At 37.2% G+C, this 19,924-nt stretch overlaps 2 protein-coding genes across 10 annotated transcripts; one reads left to right on the forward strand and one right to left on the reverse strand.

The window, feature by feature from the left end:
* Positions 1-1,117: 1,117 nt before the first annotated feature.
* LOC147861575 (uncharacterized) lies at positions 1,118-9,912 on the reverse strand. Of its 4 annotated transcripts, none has more exons than XM_087322249.1 (9): positions 9,119-9,912; positions 7,380-7,561; positions 6,506-6,546; positions 6,266-6,402; positions 4,991-5,880; positions 4,558-4,639; positions 2,135-2,223; positions 1,602-1,709; positions 1,118-1,507 (listed from the first exon to the last, which is right to left on the reverse strand). In XM_087322249.1, the coding sequence occupies exons 1-8, from the start codon at positions 9,602-9,604 to the stop codon at positions 1,661-1,663; spliced, it is 1,956 nt and encodes a 651-aa protein (XP_087178375.1). In that variant the 5' UTR covers positions 9,605-9,912; the 3' UTR covers positions 1,118-1,507; positions 1,602-1,660. The 4 variants fall into 4 exon arrangements, with proteins under 4 accessions (XP_087178375.1, XP_087178376.1, XP_087178373.1 ...); XM_087322250.1 differs by having other exon boundaries at positions 6,272-6,402; positions 7,380-7,564; XM_087322247.1 differs by having other exon boundaries at positions 7,380-7,564.
* Positions 9,913-14,598: 4,686 nt separating this feature from the next.
* On the forward strand, positions 14,599-18,233 carry LOC147861576 (F-box/RNI-like superfamily protein). Of its 6 annotated transcripts, none has more exons than XM_087322549.1 (4): positions 14,599-14,790; positions 15,966-16,255; positions 16,384-16,519; positions 16,606-18,233. In XM_087322549.1, the coding sequence occupies exon 4, from the start codon at positions 16,638-16,640 to the stop codon at positions 17,883-17,885; it is 1,248 nt and encodes a 415-aa protein (XP_087178675.1). In that variant the 5' UTR covers positions 14,599-14,790; positions 15,966-16,255; positions 16,384-16,519; positions 16,606-16,637; the 3' UTR covers positions 17,886-18,233. The 6 variants fall into 6 exon arrangements, with proteins under 6 accessions (XP_087178675.1, XP_087178677.1, XP_087178678.1 ...); XM_087322551.1 differs by having other exon boundaries at positions 16,133-16,255; XM_087322552.1 differs by having other exon boundaries at positions 16,164-16,255.
* Positions 18,234-19,924: the final 1,691 nt, after the last annotated feature.

Here is a 19,924-nt window from a genome sequence, read left to right on the forward strand (position 1 = left end):
GCTCCAATGTAGTCTTAGTGTATTTCAATGTGCATGCCACACCAAGTTTTGCAAAAATTGTATGATACTCATGTCATCGCACAAGATTCAAACTAGTCTACGAAAGTGGATTTTAAAATCCATTAGAACTTGCTTAGTCACATGACTTCACATGCGAACAACCCATGCACCCCTATTCACCATCGTTGTTCTCAACTAAACCACAATTGGTTAATAGTTGCTAATGTAGAAGGAAGCCCAATTTCATAAGTTGACCAAGCGACCAATCTAGTCAACATCCAAAAACACCCAGTCATTACATGGTTAAACTAGAAGATAGTCATGGTTTCATTTAGTGTCCAATTGCTTATCAAATTTAGAAGGTTTTGTGATGTTATTATTTGGCCCCAAAACAATAGATTTTCCTATTATTTACATAACTTGGCATGAAGATAGATGTAGAAACCACTTCCCTCTTTTGAGGCACTAAGGAATTTGTAGTGATGTGGCATTCTATTTATTGGAGCAAATCAAAATTCTCTTTAACAATCAACAACAGTTTGGTTTGAACCAAATCGCAAAAATACAACTTAACGATTTAATTGATTCAGTTTTTTTTAACAGTTCAGGGTTTGGGGTGTGAACTACTCGGTTTGATTCAATCCACTAAGTTTTATGACTTTGATCCGACAATGTAAAAACCACCAAGCAAACAGCTAAAGAGAGCTTATTAAAGAGTAGAAAAGCTTATATCTTTATGAGAGAGATGGCGAGTCACTTGATCTTATGCAATTTGAAAATTTTATGAGATTTTTAAGCCGAAGTACAAATGTGATACATGCTCTTAATTCTCGAAATAGACCAACTTCCAAATGATTATAGAACATAGATGATACATGCTTAGAGTTGAAATAGAAATCTCATATCGACCAGCAGGAAATTAATTCAATGATTTTACATTCCCGACTTCCCACCCTACACCATATCAAAGGACGATGGGAGTTCATTAAATATCAAAACAAAAAAATGTTAGACAATGGGCTAAAACAATATACAGTGTTCTTTGGTGTGGGAAGTGTATTTGAAAGTATGCACACATGTGTTCCTTATATTCCATAATCTGGATATTGACACATCAACCTCAATAACTGTTGGATATTTAATATTCTCCACCCAAAATCCTGATATTATGTGATTCCTTTGGCAAAGAAATACAAATTTTCCATTTTCTTTTTTTCTTAAAAATGAGACATTCACCACCTCTAAAGTGAATAGAGACAAAAGGATTACAATCCCTTTAAATTCGACTGGGAACTCGATATAGGCTAATTAGTGATACATTTCACAGCTACTAACAAATCATTTGATACTCACACGAGAGTACATATATGCATGATGGAGACTAGCCTTATGTCAAACAATAAATTCCATGTCAGCCAAGAGCTATATTCTTATACCTCATAGGTAAACTTGAATGTCACTCTCTCCTTTTCTTAAAGGCAATAATGAAATTGAATCTCTCAAAATCCTGAAAGAAAGCTTAAGAAGAAAGAAGGTTAAAAGCACACAAAAATATATTCGCAGCAAAATATATAGCAATCAGTTTACTTGCTACTACTCACCAAGATATTTCAGCCTCTTTGATTTACAAAAAGATGGGGTTCCTCTTAGAAATGCCAGACTATCGGTAGACATATTCAACTGTGATTTGTCTGCCAGCAAGACATGATCTGGAAGAAGAAAAATGTGGAAGAAAATGTTAGGTTCTTGTTCACTCTATAGTCTTATTTATCTAGAACCCATTACTCGTAAGCCCTTCGCACATTCCTCATCAACTACATGGCAGTAAAAGACAAATCCTGAAGTTTTTATACAGCCACGTTCTAATCTAGGAATGAAGGTCTAAACAATTTTTACCTCAATGTAAAAGGGAGCAATGCATTTTATTTTGTGATATTTATTTCTATAACGAACCATTGCATACTAAAACACGGATTATGGACTTGCTAGTGTAGGATTTTGTTTGAAATGCTCTAAAATCCTATAAGAATCTTTAATCTCGCGTCACTGACATATTGCTAGAAACTTGCATCTTATACATGTGGTCAGCTTAGCCCTTGTCAGCAGAAACGAGCAAAACAGGGAGAATTTTCACCTGTGGAGATTCCGCTTGGCTGTTACTGCCTCTGCCTCACTGGCATAGCTGATTGTGAACGTATCTCCTCTTTCATTTTTCTTGAAATCCTGAAAGAAATTTCAGCTTATTTCAATTCCTTTTTAAATGGTTATCAGTATTATTGCCCTACAATCTGGGCTTCAAAATCAAGAGCATGTGTGCACGAGTATGTAGAAGAGCCAGAGATTTAAGTATGACAAAAAAAACTATTCATTGATTGCTAAAGTAGAATATAAATGTGTAAAATCCTACACATACCATAGTCCACTTGTCTCTTCTATTTGAAAATTATGAGCCATACAAAACTGCAGTGACTGATTCCCATAAGGGATAAATTCTTCTGATTTGTCGATTTTAACTATTATTTTATGGCATATACACGAGCATACAAGTGTAAATGTCACATAAACATGTATGTACATGTATATATGGCACATAAACATAAACACACCTCATTCATCAAGTGATCAAGCTCACTCTTGGATCATGTGATGTTGCACAATGGAAATAACCATTCCAGAGTCATTCTCCATATTCAGTTCTAGCATGCACATTCTATCAAAATCATGATCATTGAATTCGCTGGAATTTTCTATTATCTCATGCATGGTTTAATGTAATATTAACTGCAGTTTTGTTACTTGTTGGAGCACCATTTGACTGAATTAATAGGATACTGGTGCAAAAGCCCCAACTAACCTCTTGTCATGTAATCTCTCACCAGTGTGCCTCTGCTTTGGGTTATCAGGATACAGATAGCATGTGTGAGAGGGAGAATGTGGTGTAATTAGTTTAAAGAGGTAGATAAATTTTGTTATCATCCTCAGAGGACAAATATGATCTATGGGATCAAAGTGAAATATTTTCATGATGTGTCTGTGGGCTTGATTACTGCCCCTTGATGCTCAAGAATTTTACATATGAAAGTTGTGATTAAAAGCGTGCAGTAGTATTAAGAGATAAACGTGTCTAGGGCTAGGACTAATTGAAAATCTGGGAAAAGCAAACTCAAATGTGGTCAAAGATGGAGGATTGGTGTACACTCTAGAGTGTGAAGGTCGCAAACTTGTTTCGGGTGAAATATGCCTAGTTGGAATTCCTCATTTGTACCCTAACGACACATCTCTCATTCAATAAAATATGAGGTGAGTCATAAGTAAGCAATGGTTTGCATAGTCACACGAACATAGCAGAAATTCATTGAATCCAAGAGCCCACACATGACAACATGTGTTAGTTTCAGAGTGAGCAACCCCGTTGGCCCAAGATAAGGAAGACTTTCACAGCAGAAATCCACAGATTCCAGGAGGAGAGAAAATACATGCAAACAAGTTTACACCTCAAAAGGGCCCTATAGTGATTACGCATGAGAGAATAGGAAAAGGGTAGTAATAAGAAACTTGCTTTAATCCGAAACAGACAGAACATTTTCATTTGAAGTTCGAATTAACTTCTCATTCAAGTTATAGAATTTCACCCCATCAAGCACTTTCAAATGAATCAACATACTGTAAGGTTTTAATGAGTGCGTCTTTTTCCATGTTCAAGGAGTACATGTTTAGAAACACCGATACAGATACATACAAATGCAACTGATGAAAATTAGGATAATTATTATGGGAATTTTTACATATGCTGAATAATTAGTCTTACGCAGTTTAGAATGGTGAAATAAATATATAAGCTTGTAATTAGCATTACATATAAATACACTTGCCTGTAGAAACAAAATGACAACTGTATTTCACATTCCGCAACAGCAGAGATTAGTACATTTACAAGGAGACAGGTGTTTAAACCCTGATAAGTGGACAGCTTAGGCTACACAACATCTATAGTAGATTATATTTTGTCTACCTTTTAGTGCCCATAATTGCATTGCAGCATTTGGTGGGCCTCTATAACTAGTTCCTTTACCCTCAATACAGATAAGTAGATCAAAATTTAGGATAAACAAGTAATAAGCACATGCAAATGTATATATTCAAACACATATAAATGCATATGCACATTCCTAGAAGCAGATATAAGGCAAACCCCTAATGCATAAAAATGGCATTCATTACTTCACACGATTTTTTGACCACATGTAGAGATGATAAAAATGTTGAAAGCACATGCAATATATATATATATATGTATGTATGTATGTATGTATGTATGTATGTATGTATGTATGTATGTATGTATGTATGTATACCCCAAATGCATAAAAAATATCTTTCAATACTTCAACCGTTTTTTGGATCACGTGTGGAGATGAATCATATATAGAATTGATAATACACTCAGGAAAAAGAAATAAACTAGTCACCATTCTCTAAGATTTCCTTACATAAACATTAAAAAAATCCCAACAATCATTGTTTGTTAGAGACTGGACTGGATCTTCTGGTACTTACAGTTATTTTGCCAAGCTTCTCAAAGGCCTCAACCACAGTTGACATAGAAGTGTCATCGGGCAGTCCACTGACAGCCAGTATTCTGAAAAGAGAACAATCATTCCAGTAACTTAGACCTAGATATCTTTAGTTGCCCAAAACATTGCTTCCATGGAAATTGAGAAAATTATTTGAATACATATGGAAATAATAACAGGGAAAAACTCATAAATACCCCATGTTTTATTATTCCCCAAAATACCCCGAAGATTTTGATACTTCCCCTAATGATCTTGGTCACATTAATATATATTCATCCCATGTTCTTCTCTTTCAGGGGCTGATTGACCTGATACATTTGGGGAGTTAACAAAAACATTAGAGCATTTGGGAATGTGAGAAAGTGCAGGGTACTTTGGAGTTTTTCCTGTAAAAATATCTAAATATATGGAACCTGCTTTTCCGTATAGGTTGATGTAACTTGACAACATTGTTGCCAGAGATTGTATTCACAGAAGCATCCACATCTTCATCTTGGGCAACCTTCGACCGTGAAGATGGTCCTAATCGTGCAGCAAGACTTGATGATCGAGATGTCTCTTGTAAAGATGCTGGTTTAGACTCGTATATTTTTTTATTCTTCTCCTTTCCAGATTTGGAAACATTACTTAATGTTGTATCTCGATCATATTTACGATTATATGGCAACCCATTTCTTAGCATTCTCTCTCTCTCAATTTTCCACCTTGCATCATAAATCTCATTATGGTCAATGTTTCCATCTGACAAGGAAGGAGATGAAGTCACATTATAGAGTTCAACTTCATCTGCATTAAAGTGTCGAAAGTTTGGACTAAGGGGTATCCCTGGCGGCCCTATGCCTCCATGTATTTGATTATTAAGAGTTCCTCCATCTCTTCCCCACATACTATTTCGAATGTTGCGTCCACGCATATGATCCTTTTTGTGATGATGTAGCATAGAATCTGGTGGCCAACTGAACTGCCTTCCATTACCAGATGATTCTGTTTCTCCCCCAGACTTACTACTATTGGGACCCAATCTCCCTACTTTATGGATAGGTCTTTGACCCCTCATAAAATGTTCCATTCTTCCTAGTATCATATCAGATGGTGGAGGCGGTGGTGGTGGTGGTGGCGGAAAATACTTAGGAATATGTGCTCTTGGACGAAGATTATCAAAAGCCAAAAATGGATTCACTACACCAGATCCTATAGGTGGAGTCAAAGGATGATGCATAGCATTTGCAAGAGTTTCTTGCGCCAGATGCAGTGCATGAGTTCTCAGAAGGTGTTCTTGAGCTAGCATTTCTTGGAGATGAACCTATCATTCACAAGGGAGAAATAACGAAAAGCTATGTCAGAACTTGGAATAAAAATTTGGTGAAAACTTCAAAAAATACACTCCCAAGTTTTACTTTATTTCCCAAAAGCCCGAGTTCTCCTTTACCAAATTTCCTTGGTCAACTCACTCTATGTGCTATTTGAGCAATCAGATCGTTCCATTTTCTCAATCATATGGCTACTTGAGCAACAAAATGATGAACCCATTCCTGTTTTCTCGCTTTCAGGGATTGACAGGGGACATTTAGGGAAATAATGAAAACATTGGGGTGCATTTCAGAGATCCTACCTACGAAATTATCCCTTAAGATACCAGAAAACTAATCACTGTCTCCAAATATATAATAGACCAATCAAAAACTAGCAATTACATGGGGCCTTCCAATCCCTCCAAAGGGACCAAATCCTTGAGGCATTCTGAAAGGCCTTCCAGGACCCATTATTCCAGGGGCTAAATTTCCTTGGCCCAACCCTATCATCCTCGTGTTCACACCCCGGCCACCTGCTTTGTTGGAGAACACCCATATTATTATTGGGACATTGAGAACGAGACCATCCAATGTATAATAGCAAAAAAAAATTAAAAAATTATTATTATTATTAACCTGAATTTGGAAAGCCAATGAGATTCTCCATTGTTTTTTCACTGAAAATAAACTAGATTAGTATATGATTAGCTTATATGTATAAAACTATAGTCAGAATGATCTGGATTCTGTACCAAATGTAATTTATACTCATGGCCTTACCAAATTAAGTAACTGCATGTACAGTGAGCTATATAAAAGTGAATGACAACGCAGATATATATCAAATCAGCGTAACAAAATTGATAACAAAAAATATAAAACTAGAGCATTCAAGTGCAAATCTACAAAATACCACAGCTTCAGAAAATGCATATACTCTAGGAAAAGATTAAATGAATTCCAGTTCCAATCTGAATAGAATCAATATATTCTTTATTTCATAATTAGTTCATCAACTGAATTAAGCTCTGATAATATCCTCTTAGACTCTGGCTGAATTTTAAAATGTGCAAAGAATTTCAGCTGTACACAAACTTTGAAAATGATTTGGATCTGATACACAGACATCTGATCCTATGGAGATGAATTCTAACAAAAAGTGACAACATTTTCTTTTCTCCTACAATAAAAATATATTGTGTTTCTAAAGCACGAAGAAAATTGAGTAAACTTTCTAATTTCAAGCAGTATTATACTTCGACAATAGCAAAACAACAGCGATTCGAATATAATTTCCTCTAGTCACAAGATAAAGACAATCACCAACAAGAATCTTGAAAGGCTTGTGCATTCAATTTGGTGACACCACAAGAACAAGAAACATTATAAGATCTTGGAAATCCGCAATCTTCAAAAGTAAAGCATTTTAAAATCCTGGTTCAAACTTGACAATTCAAACCTTTTTCCCTCTAGCTACATAATTTACAGATGATAAAACAACAAACCCTACCTTGCTGAAGTGTAAGGTTGAAGACCTTCGAAACACGCCTCCTCTCCTTCCGTCTTGTAATTTCTCTTACCTTCACTACTTATATGTTTCTCAACCATAGAAAAAGCTTTTCTTTTTTTCTTTTCTGGACCATGAATTTCATTACAAGTTCCACCTTCTGTACCATTTTCATAACTCTGAGGCTGCTTAAAGCCAGAAACAATCACCATGAGTACTCTTAAACTCTCTGTTACAAGATCCTAAAGGATGATCGATACATCAACATAGGAAATGTTTAAATCAAACATTCAAATCATTGAGTATGCAAATGACAATAAAAAATGCTGCTTTCAAGTGTATTTGAAATTGGGAAAACAAAATAATGTGTCATACTCTTCAATAACATATTCTCTGGGAAGGATGAAGCAGGACAGAGCCACGTTTTTTCTATAAAGTATTGCTTAAGACTCAAAATTATTGAAACTAAGTGAAGAAAGAACAGCAAAAGATTTTGTATGCAAAGTTTCACAATATTGAAAATGCTAATACAGAGAGATACAAAAAATTTGTTTTCTATTCAAAGTAAGTCCAAAGTTATTATGCAAACCTACCTCCTTATGTGTTCTGGAGGCAATCATCTATGTACTAAAAAACTCAAACATTCACTTGTCCAAAAAACCACACCTGATACCAATCTGGGGCTTCACTTCGTTTTGCTTTTGCAAAATCCTTCTTATGTGACACGACACAAAGGAGAGATTTCTTGAAATTATTGAAACTGAAGAATTTATACAAATCCTTTCTTTATTTACAGGATCAAAAAGGAAGAGCTTCCTGATATACTTGAAAGGTGGAGATTTTTGCAAATCCTTTCTTTCTTTACATGAACACAAGGAGAAGATTATTGAGATACTTGCAAGTTAAGGATTTCCCAGCATCTGAGAGACGTAGTGGTCCCATTGTAGCATACATTTTGGAATATGAATAGCGCACAAGGTATTCTCCGATTCATGAAATTTCCTCCTCTCTCTCATACTCTCCCTCCCTCTCTCTCTCCGGATGACAATGTATACTTCTTCTTTACAATTCTTCTTCTTCTTCTTTAGCCACATGACAATGTGGAAGTATATGGAGATGCAAAGTTACTTGCTAAGAAACTGAAATCTGTCCTAAATGGCATTGAAGAATTATGTGCAGAAACATTGACGGCATCATCTAGAATCAATGCATGGTCTGTGCCACAACATCTAGCTCAGATCTAAGATTCTGATGTTTCTCGAAGGGAAAAGAAGTGATGGAAAAACAATGCTGGAAATTCTTACGTTTCCATAGACTAGTGGAGTTGTATATGGAAGAGAATAGACTTTTAAATCTCTGCTAAAAATGACAACCTTGGAAGCTTCTAATAAAGATATGCGAAACAGTTCATGGGGAGAAGAGTGATAGAAAAGTATGACGATGCTAAGAATAATCCAATTTTGCATAGCATCAATGGCCATCGCATAGGGAAATAAACCTCGAGATCTCTGCTAGAATTGGCCAAGTTTAGAGAAATAGTAGTAGTAAAAATAAACAAACGAAAACAGAAACAAAAAATGAGCAGTTTTGGAAGCTAAAAACGCTGCTTAGAATGGGAGAGAGAGGGAGAGAGGAGAGGATAAGAGAAGATATAGATAGATAGATAGAGAGAGAGAGAGAGAGAGAGAGAGAGAGAGAGAGAGAGAGAAAGTATATATGAAGAGATATGATTGTATCAGTACCATAGCTGTTTCGTCAAGCTCTCCATCTTCTAGTTCTCGCTTAATGCTCATATCTTCTTTCTCACCAAGTTTTCTATCCTCAGAAACCATTAAGTTTTGGATCCTACCATTAAATTCTTCTTTTTCTTCACTTTCTCTGTGTTCACCGTGGAAAGCTTTGATCTCATTCTTTTCCAAACTTTGACCTGAAAATTCCATAGTCTTCTCATTGCCAGAAATCGTGGTCTTCTCGAAATCCCCATTACCGTGGTGGTTTTCTGAAGATCGATCTTTCTCTGCACGAATATCCCATGAGCTTCTTACATGACGAGGATCGCTGGCGACTTCATCTTCTACCTCTGCGTCCTCTTCGTTATACTCGTACTCGTAGTCTGAGACTTCGAAATCCACGAGCTCCTCATCTTTCAGTTCTTCTTCACCGCCGCCGCCTCCTCCTCCTCCTCCTTCTTCTTCTTCTTCTTCTTCTTCTTCACCGATCATAGCCATGTCAATCTGTGCGTATGTGTGACTGACGAAGAAAGATAAATATGTGCGTTTGATCTCAGAAAAGGAATTCTTCAGTGATGAGTAGAGAAGTGTCGCAGGGAGAGGGAGGGAGAATGAGAGATGGAAAACGATGGATTTCAAGAGGGGAACGAAAGGCCAGAATAGGGAGATGGAGAGCTATGTGTTCAGAGAGAGAGAGAGAGAGAGAGAGAGAGAGAGAGATCAGACGATGCGAAGGTGGATGTTATGCAGAGCTTCCATGGCTGCTTGCAGGGGGAGGAGGAAACATGGCGATGGTGATGGTGATGGTGATGAAAGGGAATGAGAAGGGTACATTGTGGTAATTTTGGAAACCTGTGTTTTGTTGGAGGGGACGATGGGGGGTGTAAGGAGGGCATTTCTTGTAATTTTGGAAACCTTCTACTATTTATTGAATTCTTAGGGGGTATATTAGATGTACATGTACATGTACATACGTGTGTGTGTGTGTGTAGTGTGATTATGATGATGATGGCCTCCATGAATGAATGTACGGATGGATGGATCATGGATGGTAGGTATCAAACGTGGTCGTAACGAAGAATAGGGTTAGGGTTAGGGTTAGGGTTAGGGTTAAGGTTAAGACATCGAGAGCACACGCACTACACAATAGCATACACACATGTACATATGTGTGTGTGGTGTGATGACGACGATGATGATGGCCTCCATGAATGAATGGATGGAAGGATGGATGGATGGATGGATGGTAGGTAGGTATCAAACATGGTCATAACAAAGAATAGGGTTAAGGTTAGGGTTAGGGTTAAGACATCGAGAGCACACGCACTACACAATAGCATACACACATGTACACGTGTGTGTGTGTGTGTGTAGTGTGATGATGATGATGATGGCCTCCATGAATGAATGAATGGATGGATGGTACGTATCAAACGTGGTCGTAACGAATAATAGAGTTAGGGTTAAGACATTGATAGCACCGATAGTATATACACATGTACATATGTGTGGTGTAGTCTGATGATGACGATGACAATGGCCTCCATGAATGGATGGATGGTAGGTATCAAATGTGGTTGTAACGAAGAATAGAGTTAGGGTTAGGGTTAGGGTTAAGACACCGAGAGCACACACACACAACACAATAGCATATACATATACCATTGCCTTCCCCCTGCCAAGTGCGGTGCTCTCCGACAAGAAGTCAAGTGCATGCGGAGACGAGCACTACAGAGCCGAGGAATTAGCATTGGTTCCTGGGAAGAATCTCAAATCATTGAGATCAATGGTACGCTCAATAGTGATGGCAACAAAGAAATTTGACAAACACACGTCAACGATCAAGAATTAATATAAAGCAAGTTGCATTTGACCCATTTCCATTGCCTTCCATACAATAAAATTTTAAATACATTGGCAAACCATGATATGTACGAATTTTCCCTACAACTTTGACGAATGTGGCCAAATTTGTATGGCACTTGACGATCCCGAGGAAACAATGCTTGTTGAGGAATTGTTGGTTTCGGTGGCAATAATAATGATGTTTGTATTGGAAACAGGTTGAAACTAAATTCTAGTGATCATCTTTGAAGTCTTTAGATCGTGTATTCTAAAATTCGTGCAAATCCTCCTCGATGGTTTTGCAATACTCAAAACACAGAAGAGGGACATTTGAAAAACCCTAGTGTTGTACTAAAGTACAAGTAAGTTCAAATGTGATAGGGCATGCGCCTATAGTATCTATTGAAATTTCAACATGTCTCATTGTAAAGAATGGATTGATGGACACATAGAAGGTAACAACTATCGTAAAGACACTAACAACAACAAAATAAAAAGGAACTTTCTAGGTTATTTGGAACGATTTATGTGCAATATAGAATGGCATGATATCATGCATATTTGGCCACATATTAATGTGTCAAACTATATTTCATTCTATGAAAAAAGAGGATACAACATACAAAGAGCTAACGTTGCAAGTTGCAACTTGTGTAGTGTGGAACTTGGGTAGGATCTCGAAATAACCAAGGTCTTCATATGCCAACCAATAATACTTAAGATGGTGCACAATTTTGTCCCTATCTCTCAACATGTTCTTGAAATCTCTATGTGCCATCCTTATTAAGAAGTTTCCTAAAATGGATTGCCCAATCCACGGAAGCTCTCTATGTTGATAACACAATGAAATCATGAGGTATTGTATTGGTTATGCTCAACCATAGCCACCTCACACGATACAAAAGAACATCTCCTTGGACTAGAATCAGGCAAAAAATTTGCCAAACAACTTGCTTGCTAAAATTAAAAGATTGGACATAGTCATCTTGTAGTTGTTAACATACACAAACTAAATTATCGACAAGTTCATGGGATCAATTTGTTGTGGTTAATTCTGGAAGATATGCCAAGATACACATTTCGGGGTGGATTAAGATAAGTAGGCACTAAAAGTCTCACATCGCAATGCATGTGAGCTAAGTCACATGGAAGCAATGGTTCGAATGGCAGACAACGGGATGGGCTTTAACATGTATCGTTGTGTATGATTTTCTCATTTTGCAAAGAACATGGTTTTGTAGTTAGGTGCAACATGTGTAGTATAATGTGTGAAGCGTGAGTCTCTACAGTTGTCCCGTGTCTTGATACATTGGCATTACAAAAAGTCCTCATTTACAGAGGAATCTAGTGATACATCACGAAGCAAGTGTGTTGCATCCCATGTACCAAACCATTTTTCTATATCTTGCATCCAATCAGAACACAAAAATTTGCTTTTATGCATCTTTTGGATATTTTTGCTTGTTTCCCATGCAATTTTAGGAAGTTGATGTGATAGACCTTTTTAAACCTTAAGCATGTATTCAACAACCCTTTCCACGGCCATGATCTCAATGGGAAGTGATCCCATCTCAAGGAGGAGAGTGTAGGGTGTTTGTTTATTAACTTATAAAAACTTTGTAAGAAAAATGTTTTTGGACATTTTCAAACTCTTTTCAAGTAGATTTAAGGATGTTATCACCCCCTACTTCCACCCTATAGAGAAGCACTAATGTCACCAAAATGTCGAAAAGGTATTTCTTGAGGACCCAACACTTAATATCTCCATGATTTTATGTGTTCTCAAATGCATAATATGCTCGCTTTCCCACCTCTAAGCGGAGTGTAGCACATTCATTCCATCTATGATTTGAAGGAACTTCAAGGCCAAGATATTTGAAGCTTTCGACACATTCAAGTGGCTCATGTACATGCAATTTTTTTATCTCTTCACAAGCATAATATTTGTTTAGAGCTATTGACACAATTTAGTATGCATGCAAAGTTTTCCAATGCCTTCATAAGTTTTTATGCATCTCCTAAAGTATTTGCAAAAAACACTACATCATCTGAATATAGCAAAAGCACAATGACAACATTCCCACTGCCAACTTCTTCAACACATTCTTGGCAACCATTTCATCCAATTCATCAATGCATAGACCAAATAGAGTTGGTGATAGTGAGCATCCTTACTTAAGACCAATAGTGCTATTGAAAAAATATGAAAGTCTTTCGCTCATATGCACACAACATATAACCTTCTCATATATTCGGGAAATTGCAAGCATATATTCACTTGGCACCTCGAGTTCTTCCATTTGCCTCCAAAGATACTCACAAAGTACCATATCAAAAACTTTCTTAAAGGCTACGAAGCAACCATATAAACCTTTAACTCTAAGGCAACTTTCCTCCATTAATACTTGATGGGCGACAAGGTGATCAATTGTGTTATGGTGTTTTTGAAAGGTGGCTTGTCCATAAACTCTCTTACGATCTTTTTTTCAGCCCATCATGCATTTATCTTTGATTTGATTATACATCCAAATAGTTTTGCTATTAGTGAGCCAACCATAATGGTTCGATAACTGTTTACATTATTTACATCTCCACCTTTATGTAAAGGTTTGATCCAATTTGTAGTCTGGTTGTACGACATAACATGTTGCAATGCACGATTAAACATATTGCTTATCCATACACGTGCTTCCTTTCCTAATCATTTGGGCATTTTCGCCTTTATACATTGAAGATCACTTTCCTTTTGAGAGGCCAATTTCGTAAGTCCTATCCATATATCTTCAAATGTGAAGAAGGGAGACATATATGAAAGAGAACCATAGCACATCATCTTTCTGGCAAGAGATAGCTTGTATAAATTCTTACAATGCATCGACAAAGTCGTGAAGAGTTAAGTCACCATAACTCTCAATACGTTGTCGCGAAGATTCGCGTGCGTGTTGTTCGGGCGGGACCACGAGGGTCTGAGACTAGGGAGAATGAGAAAAGGAGGAGTTTCCACCGTCGAGTCCGGTTTCGGCCCCTTTACCACGTGGGTTCACGACCGACAGTTCACATACAAACACAAAACACCGAGGGCCTAAGGACTCTAGGACTTCGACGAGAATGCTTCCGAACACAAAAATGGATGACTTGACATCCGACACGACGAGAACAAAAGGAGTCGAGATCTAGACGACACCATAGTATATACCAAAACAATTTCTTTATGTGAGGGTCAAAGCCTCAATAGATTTACAACGATGGCGCTTAGGCCGATCTCGGCGATGCTAGGAAAACAAGAGCGGTACAATAGAGAGGGACGGAGATGGGAATTCGTGATGACAATGACCACCAAACACGAGCACACCACCGCACACCACACGAACCGAGAACCATGTACCACGAGAGCCGACCGCACCAACACCATAAACCTCGGACCACATTGATGAGATCATTGGTCTTGGTCTTGTGAGACACATTGGTCACATTGGTCTTGGTCTTGGTCCCATGGAAGGGAAATGGCGCAAATGATGGGTGGATGGATCCATGTAGGAAAAGCAAAAGCAAACGCAAACGCAAACCCAAACGCAAACGCAAAAGCAAAAGCATGGGCAGAGAGAGATGCTCTGTTTTCTGCTGCGCTGTGTTAATTATTTATACATACATGGTAGATATGGTTCCATGACACAATATCATCATCATCATCATCATCATCATCATCATCAGAGACAAAAGGAAAGCAGCGATCCTTTCTTGTTTTAACAGTCCCTTTTTACCCTCTCCCCCCGCCCTCTCGCTGGCGATGGCGGTGATGACCCCACAATTGTTCAGGCGAAAACTAATGGGAGATCTATGTAAGTACACACAAATCTCTGTGGAGAGATAGAGATAGAGATAGAGATAGAGAGAGAGAGAGAGAGTATGTATGTGTTTGATTGATTTTGGATCTGTAGAGATTTTAATCGAATAGTGGATCTCTGTGTTTGCATCTTCTTTTTTTCAAGATGGGTTGTGCTGAATTTGAAACCATTGTATAGTGGCAAGAGGTGTTTAGGCATTTTCCCAGTAATTCCCCGCCTGTTGTCTCTGCTCTATAATGTTCAATATTATGAGCTTCTTTTGTAGGCGAGGACACAGAGGTTTGTTTTCGCATTTATTCCCTTATTGGACAGACTAATCCCGTGAAATTCCCTCATGTTTCCTGAACTGTTAAAGGATTGCAGATTAAAACTAGTTAGATGCATTTTTTTATCTTTCCTCTGACATTTATCCCATGTGGCAAAGATCAACCTCACTAATTTCCTTCATGTTACACTGCTCGACGTTATGTGGTACATGTATTGGGGGGGGGGGGGTTCTTTCGATAATTTTCCCATGTGGGAAAGATTATCTCAGTTCCAAGCAGTGGAATTCAAAATAACAAGAATTATTTTTCGCATATCAAATGGATGGGTTGATCATTTGTGATTTGCCCCAGCAAACAAAATTCTGTTAAATTCTATGTAGTTAGAGCTTTTTGTACATGAATATGAACAGGTGAAGGACCGAAAATATCATCATCTCCTACTTTCTGGTGAGAAAACACTAGATACTTGCATTCCTCATTAATGACATTTTTTTTAAATATTAAAGAAACAGAAACATGATATAACATTAAAAGAGAGAGACAGAGACTCTCAATTATAAAAAATATATTGGTGAAAGTGGAAATCCAAGTCTAATTTCCCTATAATGTGTAACATCATGAGTTAAACATGGTCAGAGGGCGAGCTTTTTGACATTTTGCCCATGTGGAAAAAAAATCCCTAAACTCCCACATGTTTTCTCACATGTGGGAGTTTAGGGATTTTTTTGACATTTTTCCTACGTGGGAAAGATTATTTCCCTCATTTTCCCTATAGTTTTTAACATTATGAGGTTCTACATGTGAGTCAGAGCATATTTAGCAATGCATGGTAAATGTTAGATCCTAATCCCTATCAATGTTGGGACAAGTCTAATGACTTCTTATTCAAGAAAGTTATGATAGGAAATGTGGTGATTATGATCATGCATTGGACACTCTAGAGAAACATGAGGGAAGTTTGTGGAATTTAATCTTTCGCGTATGGGACAAAATGTCGAGATAACTTCCATTCTCCGCTGCACCTATGTAGGTATGTCCATGTAGCCTAAGGAAGATGTTCATAATGTCAGGTCCTAATCTTAATCAATGTGGGAATTATAGTGGAAATGATCCAATGAATTGTTCCTTTGGTGGTGGTATCCGTGGATGGCACAAATACATTTTTCTCCAGTTTATCATCATCATGAATTTAGGTGATTCTTATTTTCTGTTTTGACTTTAATTTGGATCTTGAATTCTTTATCTTGTAAATACTGGTTGCATATTGATCCTCCTTTTGTAACTATGCTTGCCTTAGAACTTGAGGTTCTGTCATTTGTAGATGATGTGGCATTAGCTATGGTACCACCAAAAAGGGTGGATCGATGCTCTCTTCCCGTAATTTACATCAGGGAATAAGTACCATATCCACTATATGAGTTAATCAAATTTGTACAAGTTCATACGTGTCATCCTGTGTAAGCTAATTTACTAACTCATAGTTCTACTGAATATTCTTGAATGTGCTTGGTTGATATACTGATTTTGTCTCCTTACATCACAGGTTGATATATGTCATATACTTGAAGTGAAGTAATGGATTCACTTCCGATAGAAGTAGTCGGCAATATATTGTCTCATATAGCATCAGCTCGAGAAGTTGCCATAGCTTCTGAAACATGTAGGAAATGGCGAGAAGCCACAAGACATCACCTACACAAGCTCATTTTTGCCGAATCTGACTGCCCTCGGGATCTATTGCAAAGTCAATGCGAAATCCTAATCACTGAAACGATAATGAGAACAAGTTGTCTCCAAGACCTGACCATCAGTGTGAAATGGACTTTTTCTGCGGCTTTGGTTATTGCATGGCTTATGCACACAAAAGAGACTCTGAAGTCTCTTACTTTCATGAGCCCCACAGAGCCGCCATTGAATATATTTGAGAAATGTGGCGGGCAAAAGATAGAACACCTAGTCTGGGGTTCAGCCCACATTCCTCCAATCGATCCTGTTATTCACAAATTTCCAAGCCTAGTGTCACTCACACTCGAGAAGGCGGTATTATCCGCTTTAGATCTTAACCTACTCTTCTCTGTTTGCCCCAAGCTCGAATTCTTGTCTCTTATCAACAATGATATATCAGTCTCTGACACTGCTTCCACGATCGAGCTCAAGAGTGCCTCTCTGAAGACCCTGAACATTGAGGGTGTAAGTGTGGACAGTATCGTTTTAGAAGCTGATAAGCTCAAAAAGATGGTGCTTAGGGCATCAACATTCGATCAATTCGAGCTTCTTAGTCAGGGTAGTTTGCAACATCTCACGATTGAGGATGTGAGCATCATTCATCTAGAGATAGGTCAATCCGCCGATTTGCTCGAAGAGGTAATTGTGTGCGATTTCACCATCATGTGGCCCAAATTCTATCAAATGATATCAGGTGCAAGTAAGCTAAAAAAGTTAAGGCTGTGTGGACTACCGTTCCATCCGGAGGAGGAGGCAATGGACCTCAAAAAAATCTCCCTATCGTTTCCTCGTCTACATTGGTTGGCACTCAATTATCATCATGGCGATCATCATTTCCAACATGGCATCGGTAGGTCTGCCCTGTTTGAGAAAGTGGTCATACTCGAATTGGGCACTTCCAAACTTAATGAGCTTTTTGCTCAATGGATTGCTAGTTTTTTGGGATGGTGTCCAAATTTGCAGAGATTGACGATCTACGCTACTGTCTCAGAGGCAAAGTCTCAAAAAGATTTCCAGATGATTGGTAAGTTCACATCCTCCATGATCGATCTCATGCGTCAGTTCTCATTTGTGGATGTGAAATTTGAGTTTTCTTGAAAACGTTTCTTTCCAGAAAAAAAATAAAGCACAATGTGCATCTCTTCAATTGATTATTCTTTTCTTGGAGATAGGAATAAAAAGTAAAGGACATTTTCCCAGTGAATCGATGATGACCCTAACCTATAGTTATTTCTCAAAGCAAATAGTTTTTGGCCTCAGCATGGTATGCTGTATAGCTGTTTCTTGTGATTCATGGATAGTGAGACTTGAAGAGCTCATTTTGTAGTTGCTAATTCTAAACCTTGAAAACATTTGTCATTGACATAACAAGATCCATTTTTGTTAAGAATACATGAGCTATTGGGATTGCATTAAATCAAGTTTATATACATTCATACAAGTTTATGAAGGTGTCACAAAACTATCAAGCGTTGTTGTGCTTAAACCATCTAAATGCAGAGTGAGGTGTTTACTTCTTGATTAGCTTATATAACCATCTTTCATTTCAAGAGATGTCTAAAATGTCAACATAAAAGGAGTACCCATGATGTTTTAATTGCATGATGTTGATGTCCCTGATATTAGAATTTCTTAACTTTTTAGAACAAGATGTTGACAAGGGGACATTGGGATTTTGTAGTTTGCTGAAACCAATCATTGTCTGTATTTTCAAAATTTGCAATTAGAGTCGGATACTTCTACTTACATAAATTTTGGGATGTTAAAAGAGTTTGTGAGAAAATCATAGTTCAATTGATGAATATATTATCATATTTTTTACAAGAAATATAGAATATATCAAATGTATAGTGGTAACTTATGAATCACATTTACAATTATTGGAATAGATGGATTTTTGGGTGCTAGTAAAGGTCTACAAAGGCCATTTGGATCATGCAATGCATGAGGTGGACAAATGGGTAGTCCTTGAGATGCACATCCTACATAATCTAGATTTTTTAGAGACTAGCTCAACACAATCTATAAGATAAAGTGGATAAGCAATAGTGATTTGAAATTAATGCAACAATAGGGAGCAAAATTGTGTCATGTAAAAAACAATATAATAATAAAGTTAATGATAAAATATGTCAAGACTTGGAAAGAGCTATTCATGATACAAAAGGCGACTTATTTTTTCAAGAAAGAAGGAGAAGAGGACCTTATTTGACACTTACATTATGTTAGGCCGTCATTGATCAACCACACATGCTAGAATGACATTTGTTAACGACTTACAACTGCAAGTAATTCATAGAAATATAGAATGCCTTTTTGTATCTAAATGTTGTGAGACCTTTAGTAGGGCACGATTGGGATATTGCATTTTCACATGATTTCAGCATTTAAGTACATTGATTGAAGTATGGCTGCCCAAATTGATACCTTGAACAGTGCATGACACACGAATTGTATTATTACATAGTCATAATTACATTGTAGAAAGCCTTACAGATATTTAGTCCTAATATGTAGAGCCAAGATAATTAGAGATTGTAAATCTCCTAGTTTCCTAGTTCACTATGTGTCTACTTGATGGTAGTTATGGATAGAACTAATTAAAACTTCTTAATACTAGCTTAGTTTCATGTAGATCAATAGCTTGTAGTTCTATTAGTTTACATTTTGTTTTGAGCCCTATATATAGCAAGTAACCATCAACCTCAACTATACACAACAATCTAATGCTCTTTAATTAGACGTGATTTCCATGTAGACTACACACTCACATACTTTAGATGGGATACCTCTTATGGCTTATGTTAGTACAATCTACTAAGCCATCTAATAATGTCAAACTTGATGTTAAGTCAACAAAGAGACAAAGGACACATACGTGCTTGAGAAGAACTTGTGGATGTAGAGCACACATGCAACAAACCTATAAAACATAGATACTCAAGCTCTAACCAAATAGATAATAAACAATGCATAGAAATGATGATCATGTGTGCTAACATTTGTTCAGAACAAAATGATCCATGACTAGAAGCATGATCCCCTTTTATTGAAGTTATTCTTTTATTGAAGTTATTCTAAGTAGAAGTGCATCCACATAAGACCATATACATCACATGTAAATTTTTTCTCATAAC

The sequence above is a fragment of the Azolla caroliniana genome, unplaced genomic scaffold, assembly GCF_043228905.1.
Source record: "Azolla caroliniana isolate FFs.n. ecotype wild unplaced genomic scaffold, voAzoCaro1.0.p SCAF_7, whole genome shotgun sequence".
Taxonomy (NCBI): Eukaryota; Viridiplantae; Streptophyta; class Polypodiopsida; order Salviniales; family Salviniaceae; genus Azolla; species Azolla caroliniana.

Bases quoted from the DNA above. Each gene is read 5' to 3' on its own strand.
- LOC147861575 (XM_087322247.1), bottom strand. From the start codon at position 9,604: ATGGCTATGATCGGTGAAGAAGAAGAAGAAGAAGAAGAAGAAGGAGGA. The intron at 7,565-9,118 runs GTACTGATACAA...TCTGGCTTTAAG, and splicing joins AGCTTGACGAAACAGCTATG to CAGCCTCAGAGTTATGAAAA. The intron at 2,224-4,557 runs GTAAGTACCAGA...AATTTCTTTCAG, and splicing joins AGAAGCTTGGCAAAATAACT to GATTTCAAGAAAAATGAAAG.
- LOC147861576 (XM_087322549.1), top strand. From the start codon at position 16,638: ATGGATTCACTTCCGATAGAAGTAGTCGGCAATATATTGTCTCATATA.